Raw genomic sequence first — 21,938 nt, 5'->3', positions numbered from 1 at the left:
CTCAGTTAAGATCAGTGTTAATGATTCAATAATAAGAAAGAGATGGGGTGAAAAGATCATCATACTGAACGTAGTAAAACATGGTGGTGGTAGTGTGTGTATGTGTGTGTGTGTGTGATGGTCTGGGGCTGCTGGACCACTTGCTGTAATACAATAGATGGAAGCAGGAATTCTGCTGTTTAACAGACAGTCCTGAAAGTGAATATCCGACCATCTGTTCCTTAGTGACCTCAAGCTCAGGTGTACTTGGGTTCTGCAGCAGGACAATGACCCAAAGCTCAAAAACAAGTCTAATTGTCTGATTGAGATGCTGTGCACGATCTTAAACAGGACGTTTATGCTGGAAAATCCTCCAATGTGTCTGAATTAAAATAATTCTGTAAAGAAGAGTGGAACTAAATCCCTCCACAGAGATGTGAAAGACTCGTTACTAGTTATCGGTAAAGCTTGATTGCAATTTTATGCAACGAAACCAAGTTATTAGATTTAGTTTAATAATCTGAAAAATTCCCTTTTTGAAGTGGCCTGCGAGGTAAATAAAATTTGAGTTGGCCCGCAGGTTTTTATAATGTGAGATTCAAAGTGTAAACGCTAGGTGTTAGAAAATGGGCCAAAGAGGCTAAAAGTAGCAAAAAAGCGCAGTTGTAGCACAGAAAACGGGCCAAAGAGTCTAAAAGTGGCAAAAAAGCGCAGTTGTAGCGCAGAAAACGAGCCAAAGAGTCTAAAAGTGGCAAGCTTGCGCAGTTGTAGCGCAGAAAACGGGCCAAAGAGTCTAAAAGCGGCGAGAAAGTGCAGTTGTAGCACAGAAAACGGGCCAAAGAGTATAAAAGCAGCGAGAAAGCGCAGCTGTAGCGCAGAAAACGGGCCAAAGAGTCTAAAAGCGGAGAGGGTGCGCAGTTGTAGCGCAGGAAACAGACCAAAGAGTCTATATGCGGCGAGAAAGCTCAATTGAAGCACAGAAAACAGGCCAAAGAGTCTAAAAGCGGAGAGAGTGTTCAGTAGTAGCGCAGAAAACGGGCCAAAGAGTCTAAAAGCGGCGAGAAAGCGCAGTTGTAGCGCAGAAAACGGGCCAAAGAGTATAAAAGCAGCGAGAAAGCGCAGTTGTAGCGCAGAAAACGGGCCAAAGAGTGTATATGCGGCGAGAATGCGCAGCTGTATTGCGGATAACGAGCCAAAGAGTCTATTTGCGGCGAGAGTGCTCAGTTGTGGCACAAAAAACAGACCAAACAGTGTAAAAGCGGTGAGAGTGCGCAGTTGCAGTGCAGAAAACGAGCCAACGAGTCTAACAACTCCAAAGAAATGAAAAAAGGACAGCTAATGCAGAAAATTTCAGGCATGTTGGGAAAATGACTATTTTTTAACTGAGTTCAGAGGGAAGTGTGTATCTTTAATGTGTCAGGAATCACACAGAAAATGGTGTGTGAATGATAGTAGTTAAGAAAATGTATTATTTAAAGTGGTATATTTCATTATTTGTTTTATTACAGAATCTGTGGCCTGTGACTGCACATGCATTTCTCCTTCTGGCCCCCAACAATAAAAATTTGGACACCCTTGCTCTACAGTCTGGAGTATTAGTGTAGTGTATGAATATAGTGCACGCTGCCTGAATTGAGACACGTGGAGCGTTTCCTGTGCTTAAATGCACCTCATTTAACACATTAGCTGATTGCCAAGACCTTTACAAACCAAATTAGAGGCTGTTAGAGCCGGCCGAACCCCGAACGCGAGTGCTGTGACCCTGTAAGACCTGATTCAGCATAATGAAAAGCGTAGAGCGGCTGATGAAGGTTCTCTCAGGAGGACTGAAGCACTCTCCGTGTCTGATTCCTCACGGCTAATGCCGCCAGACTCCACAACCGCTCAAATCTGATTTGCTGAAAAACAATCTGCTGCGTAAATCACATTAACAACTGCGCCGTGCGGATCGCAGTCCGAGCGAAAGTGGAAAAAAGAGAGTAGAATCAATTAGCGGCTCTGGGATGGTCTGGTGTGGGTCCGGAGCTGAGGGGGGGACGTGAGCGGGGTCCTCTGAGGAAGGAGTGTCGGAGTGTCTCTGAAGCAGCCAGGCGGAAAATACTGCAGCCAGTTCGGCTAATAGTGGGATTAGGGTCATGGCCTGGGGCGCAAGTTTCACAGCACAGCCAGACTGAATACACACACCATTACACACACACACACATCATCACAGGGGAAGATTAGATAAAGGTGAAAAGTAAGAAAGTATAGCTTCTCTATACAGTACTTCAATATACAGCTGATTTTCTTTGATTTTACCAAATTGAATACCTCTGGAATATAATCAAGAGGAAGATGGATGATCACAAGCCATCAAACCACCAAACTGAACTGGAGTAAAGGCATAAAGTTATCCAAAAGCAGTGTGTAAGACTGGTGGAGGAGAACATGATGCCAAGATGCATGAAAAAATTGTGATAAAAAAAACAACATGGTTATTCCACCAAATATTGATTTCTGAACTCTTAAAACTCTTTATGAATATGAACTTGTTTTTTTCTTTGCATTATTTGAGGTCTGAAAGCTCTGCATCTTTGTTTTTTGTTATTTCAGACGTTTCTCATTTTCTGCAAATAAATACTCTAAATGAGAATATTTTTATTTGGAATTTGGGAGAAGTGTTGTCTGTAGTTTATAGAATAAAACAACAATGTTCATTTTACTCAAACATAAACCTATAAATAGCAAAATCAGAGAAACCACCATGTTTTACGTTCAGTATGATGTTCTTTTTATCAAATTATGTGTTAGTTAATTGTAATTGTTAATTGTTAGATGTAACGACGGGACACACACCTTCCAAAAAGTCCCACTTTTGTCTCGTCAGTCCAAAGAATATTAACCCAAAGTTCTGAAGATCATCGTGATGTTTGTTGGTAATTATTCTTTAAATGTAGTTCTGGGTTCTTTTGGGATCTCCTGGATGAGTTCTTCATGCCCTTTTGGTGTAATTTCAGTCGGCCGGCCGGTCACTCCTGGGAAGGTTCACCAGTGTTCCACGTTTTTTCTCCATTAGTGAATAATAGTGAATCACTGTGGTTCTCTGGAGTCCAAAAGCTTTAGAAATTACTTTATAACCTTTTCCAGACTGATAGATGATCAATGAGTTTGTTTTCTCATCTGTTGTTGAATTTCTTCAGATCGAGATCTTTTATCTGCTTCATGTTGTCAGACAGGTTCTATTTAAGTGATTTCTTTCTTGATTCTACAGGTCTGGTAGTAGTATCAGTAATCAGGCCTGGTTGTGGTTAGTAGTGAAATTGAACTGAGCTTTCTAAAAAGTGTAATTAATCACAGTTCATGTATAGGGAGGCAAAGACTTTATTCACGTAGTTTTTATTAATTATAATTTTTAAATTTTAACTCAGGTTGTATTTTTCTGATATTAAAATGTGATCCGAAGAATGTAAGTATGACAAAAAAGCAAAAACAAAAGAATTCTGTAAGGAGGCAAATACTTTTTTATATCACTGTATACAGAAAAAAAGTATTGCCACACTTTGTCACATTGGCTCCGTCTTTGTCCATCTTTAAAAACTTAACATTTTACAAAAGACTGTGTGTGAATCTAACCTGTGAGGAGCTGAAGGTTGGGTAGTGGTTCAGACAGCACTCCTCTACACTGTTCCTCCACCGGCAGCGGGATAACCATCAGTCCGTCCGCCAGCTGAGGAAAGTCCTTAATGAAGTTATTATCCCTGTGAAGGAAAATGAGAAAATATAAGAAATGTTAAAGCAAGATTAATCAAAAAACAAACAAATACAATCCACGTAATTCACTCACTCTACATTGAGAGGTGGTTGGAGATATTATTATTGGCCATATTATTATTATTATTATTATTATTAATGTAGTTTGAATGCCAAAACTTTCACAGTGCATCCCAGATGTGTCCCTGCCCATGCCAGAATTTGAGCTTCTGTGGGGCATCCTCAAGTAGAAGTATAAATACTAGTATAGTTTAAAATACTTCTGTAACAATGAAGTACTGTTGTAAGTCGCTTTGGATAAAGGCACCTGCTAAATACCTTAAATGTAAATGTTAATGTGAAGTTTCTACAATCAGTGATGGTGTTGGAGAGTCATGTCTGTCATCTGCTGGTGTTGATCCACTGTGTTTTATTATCAAGTCTAAAGTCAGTGCAGTTTTGTTTTCCCACAAAATAAATTTTACAGCACTTCATGCTTCTTCCCTCTGCTACTGACAACTTTTATGGAGATGCGGATTTCATTTTCCAGCAGGACTTGGCACACTGCCCACACTGAGTACCAAAAGTACCAATCCGTCTTATATAATATTCAAATTTTCTGAGACACTGTGGGTTTTCATTGGCTGTAATCCATAATAATCAACAATTAGATAATCAACAATCAACAACAAGTATTAGATGCCTGTTCAGAAATGACCTGCAGTCGGTCAGCAGCAGCTTCACTGACCCGAGCTTTCTTCACCTCATTGGGCGTCGGGGAACTCGCACCAGCTTTACACGTGAGGTCAGTGATGAGAGCAATGAATCGCAACAATGACAATATACTGCAATAAAGACAGCTTCTGGATAATGTCTTATAACCTTATAAGAACAGGCTAGAAGAGTTTGTGCTATTTAATGTTTACATTAACTGCTGTATAAATCTTTATGAAACGTAAAATTACATTCTTTTTATTAACGGACACCATCGTGAGAAGTGTTTTCAGTTGAAAATTTTCAAAAAATTCTGTAAGTATACAACAGAATTGACATGCCAATACATAGCAATAATAATAATAACTATAATAACAACCAAATCGGTTGTTATATTATATGTATTTAATTCAGGCATTGCATGCATAATTATTTTCTAACAGCATGAAATGTAATGTGGAGTAACTAGTTTAGGTTGTAAAGTGGCCTTTAATTGGATTTAACTAATAATAAACAGAAATACAGGAAGAAAAAATGTTTTTTTGTTTATTTGTGATTAAATTTAATTCCACAAATGTTGTTCTAAGTCACTATATATATATATATTTTTTTTCTGCATCAATATATTTAATATGAGTTTCACATTTTAAATTGAAACACTGAATTAAAATACAGTTACGTAAAGTAACTTTTTAATGATATTCTATTTTTCTGAGATGCACTAGGATTCATAGCCATGTTTATAGTTATTCATGTGGTATGAGTATGAGTAAAATGGGGGAAAAATAAATCCATTAAGAACAAAAGCATAGGTCGCACCACAGAGTCCTATAGTGCACTACACCCCCCCCCCCAATATATATGCTGATTGTAAATGAATGTATTTTAGTAGAATGCAAATATATTAAAGAAGCTTAGTTGGACTGGAGTTTGTCTGGAGTTCTCTTGAGTCTCTGCACGGATCATCTTTATAAAACTACATAAGTCTGCTATGTTCATGAGTATTACTGTATAGCCTAGTCTAATAGAAAATAACAATTCCTAGAGAGTCTTGTTACTGAAACTGTTATTGTGAAAGGCCTAGTCCTCAGCAGTGATGTCAGTAACGCGTTACTTAGTAACGCGTTACTCTAATCTGACCCTTTTTTTCAGTAACGAGTAATCTAACGCGTTACTATTTCCAATCCAGTAATCAGATTAAAGTTACTTATCCAAGTCACTGTGCGTTACTCTCTCTCTCTCCCTCCACCTCACACACTCACACACAGACACACACACACTGCTCCCTTTCCCGTCACCTTTACAGTCCTCCCCTGTCTCTCTCTCTCTCGCGCTCGGCGTGTCTTTAGTTTCTGCCTGTTCTCGTTTTTCCGCCAGTTCTCGGGCTCCCTATCTCTTTATTACGGCCTTTTTTTTCCCGGCCGCGTCCCAATTCACCAGCCAGGGCAGCGGTCTGCACAGCCGCAGAGCGCGTATACCGTAAAGACAAGAAAAGTTCTGACGCTTTAAATGAACGCTGTCAAAATTAAATACTTTTCAGTAGTTTACTGGTTTAGGTCCGCACTGGACAACGTCTGGGTCCGGACCCGGACCGCAGTCCGCATATATGTGATCCCTGGTCTAGACCATATACACGGTTCTGTTTTATAAAACCACTCCTTGCTGCCCTGCAGAGAACAACAGCTTCAATGTTCAGTTTTACAGTGTTAAATATGTCAGGTCAAGAAAGACTTTCTTTATTTTTCTTTTTTATAAAAACAAGTATTTATGTTAAGTGAAATCACGAAAGACCATATTTTATTTTTTAGTTAATTCAAGAGAAATTGTCTTTTATTTTTATAAAAAAAACTTATTTTTTCAGGAAATAGTTCAACTTTAAATGTCTAGAGATAAATTGTTGCTGTTAAAAATGCATTTTCCAGTAAAGGCAGTATTGGCAAAATGGTTATAGTTTTGATGTTAAGGCGGCGCCGCGGCGGGAGGTGGTGTCTGCAGCTGCTGAAAGTAACTAATAAAGTAACTTGTAAAGTAACTTAGTTACTTTTAAAATCAAGTAATCCATAAAGTAACTAAGTTACTTTTTAAAGGAGTAATCAGTAATCAGTAATCGAATTACTTTTTCAAAGTAACTATACCATCACTGGTCCTCAGAAACATCTCCAATCAGTGTGTACCAGTGTGTGGACACTTCTCCACCCATCCAGCAGAGTCTCTGGCTCCGCGTCGATGCTATGGATTAGCCGTGAGGTCATCCACTCTCCTCTAAGCCAGTGTTTAGAGTGGCGGAGTGCACTGCGGGCACTTACAGTGCCAGTGCGGAGAGGCGGCGGGGGGCCGAGCCAGATCCACTGGGTCTTGTGTGATTGTGCGAGTGTGTAAGCGCGTGTGTGTGTAAGAGTGTGAGTGTAAGAGTGTGATGACTGACTGGGCCTTAAAGGGCAGGGAGGGACTGGGCAGAGATTGGGACGCAGCCACGGAGCTGCACCGAGAGATAAGCGAGGGAAAAAGAAAGAAAGAGAGAGAGAGAGAAAGATAGAGTGAAGGGGATGAATCAGCAGCCCCAGAACTAAAGGTCTGCTCTCTTCTAAAGCCAGGCGAGCGTCAGGATGTCTGCAGACAGGAGATAGAGCGGTCAAAAAAAAAGGACAACAAATGGAAAGATAGCAGCAGATTGCTTTAAAACGAATAAACGCACGAATAAATAACATCAAATGCCCGATTGATATTCAAAGAGCGGGTGAAGCGGCTGAGGGAAGAGTGGAGATGAAGGATTTCACAGCACTCGTCCACTGGTTTCATATCTGTACTGATGAATAAGAAGAAAGCTGAGGAAAGCTGAGAACTGCCCTGGTGAAAAAAAAATATATAATAAATATAGACTTAATTGTACTTAAAACATATTGAGAAATGTCTAAGTATGCTGTAAATATACTATATAACAGATTAATTTACTCAATTAAAAAAAAATAAAAGTACTTTAATATTATGCTTTAATCAAGCTTTTGAAAGTAAACTTAAAAAAAAGTACAATATATTGTATTTAAAAAAAAAAGACTGCTATGAAATACACTTTTAGTTTAATGTAACTCAATTCAATATATATGCTAACAGTACTCGCTTTTTATTGAACCGGGAAAACCTGTTTTGACCTGTTTTAAGCTACAGTGAACCAGTGAGCTACAGAAAACTAAAACTTAAAAGTAATTTTATTAAAACTTTTAATATCTAACCAACTTCAGAAAGCCTGTACCTCTTATTTATTCTTAGCTTTTATATCTTCTTTTAGTTCCTCTTTTAGTTCTTTATTGTATTCTTATTTCTTTTTTTTATTAGTTTTATATTATTGCTTTTTAACTTATTTTAATTTGCTTTTTTATTATTATTGTTTTATTGTACTATTAAAAATTCTTTTTTTATTATATTCTTTTGTGTTTGACTTTATATTACATGTATGTTTGCACTATAAAAGGAGTGGCTTTTCATCTTATTGTGCATGTGTATAGTGATAATAAAGGCATTCTATTCTATTCTTTCGTATTGTACTATGTAAATGTTAGTTTTAACTTACTATTTACTGTTTTATTTATTTATTTATTTATTTTATAATTTTATTTCTAATTTTTCCCATTTTCTCCCCAATTTACATGGCCAATTACCCAACCCATACAACCCTGACTGATACGTCAGCTCACATGTATCCACACATGTATCCCTGTGCTGTGGACATCACCCTAGGAGTGATGTGGGGAGAGAGCATCATCTACTCACCCAGAGGAAACAGGGCCAATTATGCTCCCTCTGAGCGCCGGCAGCTTGATGGCGAAGCTGCATGAGCTGGGGTTCGAACCTGCGACCTCCTGCTCATAGTGGCAGTGCTTTAGACCGCTGGACCACTCGGCGCCCTAAGAATGTTTTGTTTTAATTTGATCTTAATCTCTTATTAATTTAAACCTCACATTTTATTTTTATTCATTGTTATCTTTTATTCACTGCTATTTTACATTTTCTTTTAATTTAAAATGATTTAATGTAGCTATTATTTTAATTTTTTTATCTTTGTAAATGCTCGGCTACATAAAAAAAAAATAATAATAATAATGAGGGTTGCGCTTAATGTACATCCGAGTCAAAATAAAGGTTGAATAATTGAATAACTGATTAATTGATTAATTAATTAATTGTTACCTGACAACCTCAAACTTAAATGTATTTTATTTAGATTTGAAGTGATCGACCAACACAAAGCAGCACATTATTACTGTAAAGTGGAACGGAAACGACACAATGTTTTCAAAATGTTAATCAAATACAAAAATCAGAAAAGTGTGATGTGCAAAAGTATTCAGCACCCCCATATCAATTGTGGTTAAAAGTTTTAAGGGGTATAAATGCTTTGGCAAGACACTGTAAAAAGGCTCCTCGGTAGTGTACCTCCTGGTGAGAGATTGTCTATTTGTGAGCAGTGAACACTGCACATACCGTGCTCTTAGTGTGTAAACAGCATGGAGCAGCAGCAGAGGCAGCGCTTGTTCATAGCAGTATATGATCTGTAATAATACTGTATATCAAATTAAACTGTGCCTTAACAGCAATTTAGCTCAATTAAAAGAAGTATATTTGTTAGACGGGTCGTATTAAGACCAGATCACATTGGTGGTGTAATTAATTGTGTTAAAAAATATGGTACCACTTTAAAATAAGACTACCTTTATAAAGGGTTTATAAATGTTTTACAATTAGTTTATTAATGGTTACTAATTAGGTTATAAATGCCTTAAAAATCATTAATAATCAGTTATAACACATACGTAGAAAGAGCAACAATGACCTGTTGTTTGCCAAATAGTGAACCCACAGCCATCTATATTATGGTCCTTTCTAATTATGTGTTATAACTGATTATTAATGATTTTACAGCTGATTATTAATGATTTTAAGGCATTTACAACCTAATTAGTAACCATTAATAAACTAATTGTAAACTACTTATAAACCCTTTATAAAGGTAGTCTTATTTTAAAGTGGTACCAAAAATATTAATATTGCATTACTGATTCCAAATATCATTATTATTTCTTTATTGTAAGTCGCTTTGGACAAAATGTAATGTAATGTAATGTAATGTAAAATATCATTATTATTTCATTTTTTGCTCGTCAAAATTGCACCTATCCCAACTTTTTGCACCTGTTCTTGCCTCTTTCTCTTTCTCGATCAATTTTTCTTTCTATCCATCGTCTCAGTCTAATTTTGGAAGGAGTGAAAGTGAAAACCGCGAGGGCCTGTTTGAGACAATTGGTTCGTGCTTTACTGGAATGGCGGAGAGATGGAGTGTGTATGAGAGAAATAGAGAGAAAGAGAGAGAGAAAGCAAGAGAGAGAGAGCACTATAAAAAGATTACTCGGCCATGCTCACAGAACTCTATTGATTGGTAAATGAAATCAGTGAGAGTCGGGAGGCTGGGAGAGCTGACGAGCGTTCTCAGGCCGAGGTCTAAGCTCATGGATTTTCCTCCCTGGTTCAGGTTTGTCCTTGTCACCGGCGTGAGCTCATTAACAAACTCTCTGGTTAGCTGGGGGCGGGGCTTAGCGTTCTCTGACCCTCAGGATGGCCTTGTTTATTTGTTCTGTATGGAAGTGTCTGAATACTGACCCCCACTCACGTCCTAATCTTCCATAATGTTGCTTTATATAAATTAACAGAAGATATTTGTACCTATTGCACCCATTATATACAGTAGATACTGTATATTAGCTCCTATATTAGCCTCCATTGAAAAACCTTGGTGTTTCCACTTGGGTCTCGAATGACTCTTTAAACACTATAAACACCGCAAGCTTCAAAAATCCATACATCTATATGTTTTCTGTGAATCAGCTGAAAGAGATTGGTGCCAGGAATCATATGAGCTTCTATGAGCCAATTGAATGCTCCTCCCTTATTGTGACATTACAATAAAGAAAGCTGTAAAAAACACTCCTCACCCATCAACCACCACCAGAGCCCCACCGACTAGATGTCATTTCAGTCATTTTGTTGGCAGGTTGTGAACCTCAGACAGTACACAGCAGGATTAGCTTATCCAGCAGACCTTGTCTGTGGGAGGGATCTATACCTGCTGTCCGTGAAAGTCAGCAAACAAGAGATGTGTAAGAACTTTCAAACAATGAACTAGCAGCTTGGGTCGTGGACCAGCAACAGCTTATTTACATAAAGTGACAGAGATCTTAAACATCTTATTCCAAAGTGTAATGGGATGGAGTGCTACAGACTAGCCTCATTCACTTACTAATCTTCCACAATGTTGCTTTTTATAAATTAACAGACAAGATTTGCACCTATTGCACTCATTATATAGAGTAGCTATATTAGCCTCCATTGAAAAACCTTGGTGTTTCCACTTGGGTCTTGACTGCCTCTATAAACACTATAAACACTCCAAGCTTCAAAAAATCCATCCATCTATATGTTTTCTGTGAATCAGCTGAAAGACTTTGGTGCCAGGAATCATATGAGCTTCTATGAGCCAATTGGATGCTCCTCCCTTATTTTGACATCACAATAAGGAAACCAGCATAGAACCACCTCTCAGCCATCAACCCCCACCAAAGCCCCACCCACTAGATCAGTTGAAAAATGTAATTTCAGTCATTTTGTTGGCTGGTTGTGAACCTCAGACAGTACACAGCAGGATTAGCTTATCCAGCAGACCTTGTCTGTGGGAGGGATCTATACCTGCTGTCCGTGAAAGTCAGTAAACAAGAGATGTGTAAGAACTTTCAAACAATGAACTAGCAGCTTGGGTCGTGGCCAGCAAAAGCTTATTTGCATAAAGTGACAGAGCCCTTAAACATCTTATTCCAAAGTGTAATGGGATGGAGTGTTACAGACTAGCCTCACTCACTTCCTAATCTTCCAAAATGTTGTGTTTTATACATTTACTGACAAGATTTGCACCTTTTGAACCCATTATATACAGTAGCTATATTAGCTCCAATATTAGCCTCCACTTTAAAACCTTGGTGTTTCCACTTGGGTCTCGACTGACTCTATAAACACTTTAAACATTACAAGCTTCAAAAAAGCCATCCATCCATAGGTTTTCTGTAAATCAGCTGAAAGAGTTTGGTATCAGGACTTATATGTGCTTCTATGAGCTGTTTGGATGCTCCTCTCTTACCTGTCAACCTCCAGCAGAGCCCCACCCAGTAGATCAGTTGAAGAAATGCCATTTTGTTCATTTTGGTTGAGAACCTCAGACAGTACAGAGCAAGATTAGCCTTCAGACTTTGTCTAAGGGAGGGATCTGTACCCACTGTTCGTTGAAGTCATTAGAAAAGAGATATGTAAGAACTTTCAAACAAATAACTAGCAACTTGGGTCGTGGCCAGCAACAGCTTACTTGCATAAAGTGAAAGAGCCCTTAAACGGCTCATTCTGAAGTGTGAAACAGACTAGTAGCTCTCCAGCCCAGAAGGTTGTTGAACCCAATAGCAGAACAGTTGATCTCGAAGCAGGTAAACCCAAGAAGAAAGAAAAAATACTGTGAATAAATAAACACACCACTCCTCACACGGGATCGAACCCAGGTCGTCAGGGTCGCGGGCCAATACACTACCACTGGAGCCCAAGCTCCACTGGAGCCCAAAATAAAAACGGGCGGAAACAGAGAGACAGGGGTGTAATGTAAACAAAAGCTTGCCAGAGAAGCATTTTTTTTTAATTTAAATGGCCTATGCAATAGGCAGTAGAGTTTAACTTGGGTTGCATAGTGTTACACAGTAATGCAGCTCCACCAAAGTTACATTGTTCAGTAGCAGAGTGGGTCTTCTAAATACTCTGTGATAAACACATTACAACTATTCTCCAATGTTTTATTCTCCCTCTCCAACCTGGAAGAGGGAGATTGTCAGATCTACACTCCAGCCAATCTCAGTACGACTGGCTAAACGCAGAGCTAAGCTCACTTATTCCATTCAGAGTCAATGAAGAGAGAAAAGAAAAGGAAAACAGAAAAAGGAAAATGGGAAGTATGTGTTCTGTATTGCACTGGGCTGTAGTTCTGTTGTACTGCCTGAAGGACTGACTTACACACTTAGCCACCAAGCCAGTGTTGACTCTCAGTGTGTGTGTGTGTGTGTGTGTGTGCCTCTGTTTAGCTATGTTTCATTCAGTACTCCAGAGTCTTCATTAGTGTGTTTGTCTCTGAGCCACCGGCGCCATACACTCCGGCTGGAGAAGCTCAACATTCCACACACTCGGCCTCCAACACTGACCAGCAGCCAGAAAAGACTGTGTGTGTGTGTGTGTGTGTGTGTGTGTATGCGACAACCATGAAAATAATCCACTTAGTACTGACCACACACACTCTACACACACTCGTCCAAAGTTTGGGAACACTATCCGAGTAGTAACTAACTATGAATAACTAAATACTATTTAAATGCAGTTAAAAAAAAATAGAATATAACTAAAAAGTTACTTTATTTCAGTAGTTTAGTTGAAAATGTGAATCTCATATATTATACAGATGTATTAAACACACAGAGTGATCTATTTTAAGCGTTTATTTATTTTATTGTTGATGATTATTACGGCTTACTGCCAATGAAAACCCAAAAATCAGTGTCTCAGAAAATTAGAATATTATATAAGACCAATTGATACTTTTGATACTTTTGATGATGTGGGCAGTGTTCCAAATCCTGCTGGAAAATGAAATCCGCACCATGGCTCTGAAGCTGATTTCTTTTTTCCAGCAGGACGTATCATTTTATTTGTCCAACTATTCACTATAAAATTGTGTTAAAAGTCATTAAAAGTAATAATAGCATGTTTTAGAGTTAAGGCACCTTTCTTTAGGTTCTTGGTATTGACCTATAACATCTTAGAAACACAGATCATGATGCATTATATTCACAGTTAACAATGCATAAAAAGCATGGCTATAGTTGTACACTTTTACAAATATGCACAATCATGTTTATAATGCTTTATAAATGTTTAAATGTATAATGTGTTAAACGTATGTTTATTGAGTCTTATATCTAAGTTTTGGTGTTTTACAGAAGCATCCAAAGAAGATGTCCCACCAAAATGAGGAACTCCTCAACCTGGCAAGGAGCAACTTTACTTAACTTACTTTTACTGAATCAATCCTTTCTTTTAGTAAACTTTACTTCATTTATTTTTACTGAATCAATCCTTTCTTTTAGTAAACTTTACTTCATTTATTTTTACTGAATCAATCCTTTCTTTTAGTAAACTTTACTTCATTTATTTTTACTGAATCAATCCTTTCTTTTAGTAAACTTTACTTCATTTATTTTTACTGAATCAATCCTTTCTTTTAGTAAACTTTACTTAACTTACTTTTACTGAATCAATCCTTTCTTTTAGTAACTTTACTTCATTTATTTTTACTGAATCAATCCTTTCTTTTAGTAAACTTTACTTCATTTATTTTTACTGAATCAATCCTTTCTTTTAGTAAACTTTACTTCATTTATTTTTACTTCATTTCTGCATACAATATTACCTAATTACAATTACTTTATTCATACAATATTACTCAAATAGTTTATGATACATAATATATTATAATTCCTGAAATTAAAATAAATTAAAATATTAAAATATAACACACATATCAACACATGGTATACTACACATGCCATCCATGTGTTGAGACAGGATTTTTCAATTTCAGGAATTATAATATATTGTACAACATACATTATTTGAGTAATATTGTAGAAATTAAGTAAAAGTTACTAAAAGAAAGGATTGATTCAGTAAAAATAAATGAAGTAAAGTTTACTAAAAGAAAGGATTGACTGAAGTTCAGTTCTCTCATTTACTCTGTGTAACATTTAAGTCTTGAAACCGAGTTGAAGTTACTTAAACTTATCTGAAATTTATTTTACTTAAAAAAATCAAATGCAGAAAGTTGCAAAACTTTTTTAAACTAAAATTTACTAATTACTTACTTTTTTATCAGTGTGGAGGCAGGAGGATCTAAAAGTGTTAAAGCGCTTTTACTGAGGAACCATTGAAGAAACATTGAAAAACCCTGAAGAACAAAGCTTTGGACTAAACCTCCAGCTGTTTTTTTCTGTATCATCAAGAAATAATTTTTACTGGAGCTGATTTACTATTTTCTTTGTTTAATTCTATTAAAATCAGCATGTTCCCACTTGGCTCTGCCACTGGAGGGCGCTGTCCTACTGCAGTGCAGCACTACAGAGCGGCGTCAGCAGACTGCCAGCTCACATCTATAGCAAAGGTGAGCGTGTAGAGACCCTTCAGCAATTCAGGACCACGCACACACAGAGAGGGGCTTCTGTTCTCATTACTCACACTCACACACACACACACACACACAGACACACTAACACATGCACTAACACGCACACACAGACACACACACACACACACACAGACACACTAACACATGCACTAACACGCACACACACACACACAGAGCACAGAAGTCCTAGTGGATGGTGAATCAAACACAATAAGGACGCACCTTCCCTATCCACCCACCCACAGTGTGTGTTTATGTGTGTGCGTGTGTGTGTGTGTGTGTGTGTGTGTGTGTGTGTGTGTGTGTGTGTGTGTGTGTGTGTGTGTGTGTGTCAAGGATGGGATTTGAGGGGGTGTTATGAGGTATAAATTATAGAAAATAAAAATAAACATCCTTGACTGAGCGAGTATAAGTGTGTGTGTGTGTGTGTGTGTGTGTGTGTGTGTGTGTGTGTGTGTGTGTGTGTAAGGGAGTGGGAGTTGTTCGAGTGTGTGTGTGTGTGTGTTTACAGAGCTGCCCTGTACACCCCCTGACTCATGCTGAGTGTACAACATACATACAAAACAAGCCACATTTGTCTGTTCCCACCAGAACCAGATTTATCACTGAACTGAACTGAATTATTGCTATCTTACACCTCAACAACAGCCCATTTTCACACCTTCCACATGCATCATTTAAATAGCAACAGTGCTTCTAAATACACAGCTCTGGAAAAAAAAAAGTTAAAAGAACACTTCAGTTTCTGAATCAGTTTCTCTGATTTTGCTATTTCTAGCTAAATGTCTGAGTAAAATAAACATTTCTGTTTTATTTTATAAACTACAGACAACATTTCTCCCAAATTCCAAATAAATATATTCTAATTTAGAGCATTTAGAGTCCAGAAATCAATATTTGGTAGAATATCCCTGGTTTTTAATCAGTTTTTTCAATGCATCTTGGCATCATGTTCTCCTCCACCAGTCTTACACACTGCTTTTGGGTGACCTTATGTTTATTACACTCCTGGTGCAAAAATTCAAGCAGTTCAGTTTGGTGGTTTGATGGCTTGTGATCATCCATCTTCCTCTTGATTATATTCCAGAGGTATTCAATTTGGTAAAATAATATGTAAAATAAAAGATCTCAAAAAGCAGCACATTATTATACCCTAATCTGAAGAACTTCAACAACAGATGAGAAAACAAAGTCATTGATCATTCACACTGGTGAACCTTCCCAGGAGTGACCGGCCGACCGAAATTACTCCAAAAGGGCATGAACAACTCATCCAGGAGATCCCAAACAAACTCATGCAAAATAATGCAAAAAAACAAGTTTCTATTCATTTAGAAACAATCAATGAAATCAATATTTGGTGGAATAACCCTAATTTTTATTCACAGCTTTTATTCGTCTTGGCAATGCTCTACTCCACCAGTCTTACACACTACTTTTGGGTGACCTCATGCTTATTACACTCCAGGTGCAAAAATTTCCTCTTCTTCTTGAAAACAGCATTAATCAACCTGGAACAACTTGGAACTTCTTGGAATTTCAAAATTGTTTAGCACGTTAGCATCATGCTACCATTGAGGAAAACCTGTCCTTCAAGCCTTGTAGCCCAAACCCAAAGTTAGTCACCCTTGTTAGACGAACAAAATTCATCACTGTAGCCCTTTCTTCACTCTTTTGTAAAATTCAAACAGCCCTGAGGACACGAAAAGCTTTCAAGCCATGCTCACAAAGTTATATATTCAGCCTGTCAAAACAACAAAAACTGCACCTAATGTGGGGGAAAAGTTACAAAGTCATTTCTAAAGCTTTGGTACTCCAGAGAACCACAGTGAGAGCAATTGTTATTATTATTATTATTCACAAATGGAGAAAACATAGAACAAAACACTGGTGAACCTTCCCAGGAGTGACCGGCCGATCGAAATTACTCCAAAAGGACAGGAACAGCTCATCCAGGAGGTCAAAATAATGCAAAGAAAACAAATTCATAATAATTTGGAAACAACAACACTATTATTTTATTTTTAAGAGATCAGAAATCAAAATTTATTGGAATAACTCTGATTTTTACTCACAGCTTTCATGCGTCTTGGCATGCTCTACTCCACCAGTCTTACACACTGCTTTTCGGTGGCCCACTGGTATAAACATTCAAGCAGTTCAGCATTGTTTGATGGCTTCTGACTATCATCTTCCTCTTGAAGGCAGCATTAGTGAAATTAGAACTACTTTTGGAACTTCTTGGAATTTGAATTTTTCAATCTCTTAGCATGTTAGCATCATGCTAGCATGTTTAAACACTGAGGAAAAGGTGTCCTCCAAGACGTGTAGCCCACTGTGAAGTTAGTCACCCTTGTTAGACGAACAAAATTCATCACTGTAGCCCTTTTTTCACTCTTTTGTAAAATTCAAACAGCCCTGAGGACACGAAAAGCTTTCAAGCCATGCTCACAAAGTTATATATTCAGCCTGTCAAAATAAGTATTTTCTAAAGCGTTGGAACTCCAGAGAACCACAGTGAGAGCTATTATTATTCACTAATGGAGAAAACATGGAACACTGGTGAATCTTCCCAGGAGTGACCGGACGACCAACTGAAATTACTCCAAAAGGGCATGAGGAACTCATCTAGGAGATCCCAAACGAACTCATGCAAAATAATGCAAAAAAACAAGTTTCTATTCATTTAGAAACAACAATACTAAATGCTCTACTCCACCAGCCTTACACACTGCTTTTGGGTGACCTTATGCTTATTACACTCCGGGTGCAAAAATTTAAGCAGTTTATCTTTTTTTTCTATCCCTCTTCTTATTGAAAACAGCATTAATCGACCTGGAACAACTTGGAACTTCTTGGAATTTTAAAATTGTTTAGCATGTTAGCATCATGCTAGCATTGAGGAAAACCTGTCCTCTAAGCTTTGTAGCCCAAACCAAACTTAGCCACCCTTGTTAGACGAACAAAATTCATCACTGTAGTCCTTTCTTCACTCTTTTGTAAAACTCAAACAGCCCTGAGGACACGAAAAGCTTTCAAGCCATGCTCACAAAGTTATATATTCAGCCTGTCAAAACAACAAAAACTGCACCTAATGTGGGGGAAAGCGGAGAGGTACAATTTGTTTCCTGCCTCCCCGAGGCTACGACATCCTTGTCATACGCGGCTCGCTGTGGTATTAGCATAATAAAAAATGGGTGTTTACTCACGGATGCTTTCGGAAACCTGTTGTGCGTGTGTGTGAATGTGTGTTTGTGCGTGGGAGTGTGTTGTTTTCGGAGAATTGCCGTGCTGTACTTTCTGGCTGGCTTGTTTTACAGCATTGTGGACCTGCTTTGAAGCCTCCATGCTCTGACAGCCTTATTATAAAGCCCTGTTTTAGTTTGCATTATAAACCTGATTTTCTACCCGGGATGTATTCATACGCGCTACAGAAACGCCGTGTTTTTGATATGGGTGGACATGATGACAAGGCATCTCCCGAGGGACTGTGATTTACTGTGGGCGTACACAGGCACCTCTCTGTTATCTGAGAAATGAAAAATTCAGTGTTTTTTATTTATTTTATTTTTTTCGACTGAATGGATGGATGGATGGATGAACTGGTGGCTGGTTATGTAGATGGAGAGATCAAGAAATCACATATACAGTAAATAAATAAGAGGTAATATAAAAAAACAACAGCTTCTGGCACTTTTGCTCACTGGCCACTTTATTGGAAACACCTACTCCTACTACTACTATTAGACTACCTTGTGTCTATACTCACTGGCCACTTTATTAGAAACACCCACTGATACTATTACTGATACTATACTACATTGTGCTTTCAATTACCGGCCACTTTATTTGAAACACCTACTATTACTATTACTGATACTATACTACTACCTTGTGCTTTCACTCACTGGCCACTTTATTAGAAACACCTCTACTACTACTATACTACCTTGTGTTTACACTCACTGGCCACTTTATTGGAAACACCAACAACTACTACTACTACTACTACAATAACACCTTGAGCTTCCACTCACTGGCCACTCTATTGGAAACACCTACTACTATAATACTACTTTGTGTTTCACTTTCGGGCCACTTTATTAGAAACACCTACTACTAAGCTACCATGTGCTTGCCCTCACTGGCCACTTTATTGGAAACACCTACTACTACTACTACTACTACAATAACACCTTGAGCTTCCACTCACTGGCCACTTTATTGGAAACACCTACTACTATAATACTACTTTGTGTTTCACTTTCGGGCCACTTTATTAGACACACCTACTACTAAGCTACCATGTGCTTGCCCTCACTGGCCACTTAAAACACACATTGAAACACACACTACTATTACTACTACTACCTTGTGCTTCTACTCACTGGCCTCTTTATTGGAAACACCTACTTCTACTATACTCTATACTATACCTTTTGTTGCTTTAACCTTTCAGTTTATGACCACAAATAAAAAAACTACAAGACCCAAACTGGCATCAAAAGACCACTACAACCACTCGAATTGGGGTGTTTCTAATAAAGTGGCCAATCAACGTTAATATCTCCAGCTGTTTTCCTTTCTCCAGTTAAGTAAAGTATCCAAAAAAAAGTTTATTTTACCGTTTTTTTTCTGGTGGTCCCATTAAATTTGACTCTGATCTTCTTCTACGTGGCGGAAGACGGACATGATGAAACACCACTGAAATGCTCATCCCACAGATACTGAGATGAGCTGCTTTATTCCACCTACAGGATGATCATTAACAGCCTACAAACACTGTGCACTGCACAGGAGGTAAGGTCATTATCTAATGCAGAGTTTTGGTTTAAGTAAAAATAAGCTGGAATTGCATTGGCTTATGAGGTATCTTTTGGGTTATTTTAACGATTTGTGTTATATTAATGCTTTTATATAAGATTCCAAAGGCCAAAAATGACCAGATGCCTCTACTGTATCTTTATCAGAAGGTGTAGTTTGGCTGTTTGTAAAGTTGTTTATGGCTCAAAAAATCCCCAAAGGTAACCTAAACTAGACTTTCATGGTCAATTTTAGGCTAAATTCCAATTTTCACAAAGATTACAAATTATCTGGTGCTAACTTGTTAGGTAGGTAGCTGAGCTATTACACTAATACACACTATTAAGCTATTATTTGTATTTGTTTGTGTATAATTTCTCTACTGGTGGAATGGGCACTAATTAGCTAGGTACCGAGCTAGGTAGTTCTGTTGATTTGTGTTGCCTAGTCTGTATAGCCTAGTATAATGCACCAGAGGGTGCATGCATGCGTGCATAGAGCTGCTTAGTAGCACATATAGAAAGAACATGGTAAGATGTGGTTAGTGCTATATACTGTACATACATCTGATGCTTTTTGGCTACTCAGAATGATCATTGAAAGCCTATGAATTAAATTATCAATTAAAAGCCTAATTTTAACCATTTTAACCACAGCCTAGGACTTTGTTGGTCCAGTGCGCTAAACGCTGCCACAATGATCGGGAGATCGCTGGTTCAAATCCGGATCATGCAGCTTGCTATTAGCTACCAGAGCCCTGAGAAAGCTATATATATATATATATATATATATATACAGTTGTGGTCAAAAGTTTACATACACTTGTAAAAAAACATAATGTTATGGCTGTCTTGAGTTTTCAATAAGTTCTACAACTCTTATTTTTCTGTGATAGAGTGATCGGAACACATACATGTTTGTCACAAAAAACAGTCATAAAATTTGGTTCTTTCATAAATTTATTATGGGTCTGCTGAAAATGTCACCAAATCTGCTGGGTCAAAAATATACATACAGCAACATTAGTATTTGGTTACATGTCCCTTGGCCATTTTCACGGCAACTAGGCGCTTTTGGTAGCCATCCACAAGCTCCTGGCAAGCTTCAGGTCGAATGTTTGACCACTCTTCTTGACAGAATTGGTGCAGTTCAGCTAAATGTGATGGTTTTCTTGCATGAACCCGTTTCTTTAGCACTGTCCACATGTTCTCAATGGGGTTTAAGTCAGGACTTTGGGAAGGCCATTCTAAAACCTTAATTCTAGCCTGGTTTAGCCATTCCTTTACCACTTTTGATGTGTGTTTTGGGTCATTGTCTTGTTGGAACACCCAACTGCGCCCAAGACCCAACCTTCGGGCTTATGGTTTTAAGTTTTCCTGCAGAATTTGGAGGTAATCCTCCTTCTTCATTATCCCATTTACTTTCTGCAAAGAACCAGTTCCACTGGCAGCAAAACATCCCCAGAGCATAATACTACCACCACCATGCTTGACAGTAGGCATGGTGTTCCTGGGATTAAAGGCCTCACCTTTTCTCCTCCAAACATATTGCTGGGTGTTGTGGCCAAACAGCTCAATTTTTGTTTCGTCTGACCAGAGAACTTTCCTCCAGAAGGTTTTATCTTTGTCCATGTGATCAGCAGCAAACTTCAGCCGAGTCTTAAGGTGCCTTTTCTGGAGCAAGGGCTTCTTTCTTGCACGGCAGCCTCTCAGTCCATGGCGATGTAAAACACGCTTGACTGTGGAGACTGACACCTGTGTTCCATCAGCTTCCAAATCCTTGCAGACCTGCTTCTTGGTGATTCTTGGTTGACTCTTGACCATCCTGACCAATCTCCTCTCGGCAGCATGTGATAGCTTGCGTTTTCTTCCTGATCGTGGCAGTGACACAACTGTTCCATGCACTTTATACTTGCGTATAATTGTCTGCACAGTTGCTCTTGGGACCTGTAGCTGCTTTGAAATGGCTCCAAGTGACTTCCCTGACTTGTTCAAGTCAATAATTCGCTTTTTCAGATCCACACTGAGTTCCTTTGACTTTCCCATTGTAGCTTTTGTAGCTGAGTCTAATCACTGGGTCAAATGAGCCCTATTTAAATGGGCTCATGAGAAGTCAACAGCTGTAGTCAATCAGAATCACTTACAAGAAGTGAAGAGGCCATGACATGAAGCTAATTTGATTGACACAACTCGCTACATCACCAAAATTGACAAATTTTGTTGCTGTATGTATATTTTTGACCCAGCAGATTTGGTGACATTTTCAGCAGACCCATAATAAATTTATGAAAGAACCAAATTTTATGACTGTTTTTTGTGACAAACATGTATGTGTTCCGATCACTCTATCACAGAAAAATAAGAGTTGTAGAACTTATTGAAAACTCAAGACAGCCATAACATTA

At 38.1% G+C, this 21,938-nt stretch overlaps 1 protein-coding gene across 1 annotated transcript in view; it reads right to left on the bottom strand.

The window, feature by feature from the left end:
• The window catches only part of LOC103040661 (astrotactin-2), a 1,082,674-nt gene that overhangs the window by 180,131 nt on the left and 880,605 nt on the right, over positions 1-21,938 (bottom strand). Inside the window, exon 14 of the mRNA XM_049465818.1 lies at positions 3,592-3,716. Coding sequence (XP_049321775.1) covers positions 3,592-3,716 — 125 coding nt within the window. The remainder of the gene's footprint in view (positions 1-3,591; positions 3,717-21,938) is intronic.

The sequence above is a fragment of the Astyanax mexicanus genome, chromosome 1 (assembly GCF_023375975.1).
Source record: "Astyanax mexicanus isolate ESR-SI-001 chromosome 1, AstMex3_surface, whole genome shotgun sequence".
Lineage (NCBI taxonomy): Eukaryota > Metazoa > Chordata > Actinopteri > Characiformes > Acestrorhamphidae > Astyanax > Astyanax mexicanus.
This window is presented reverse-complemented; position numbering and strand designations above follow the sequence as displayed.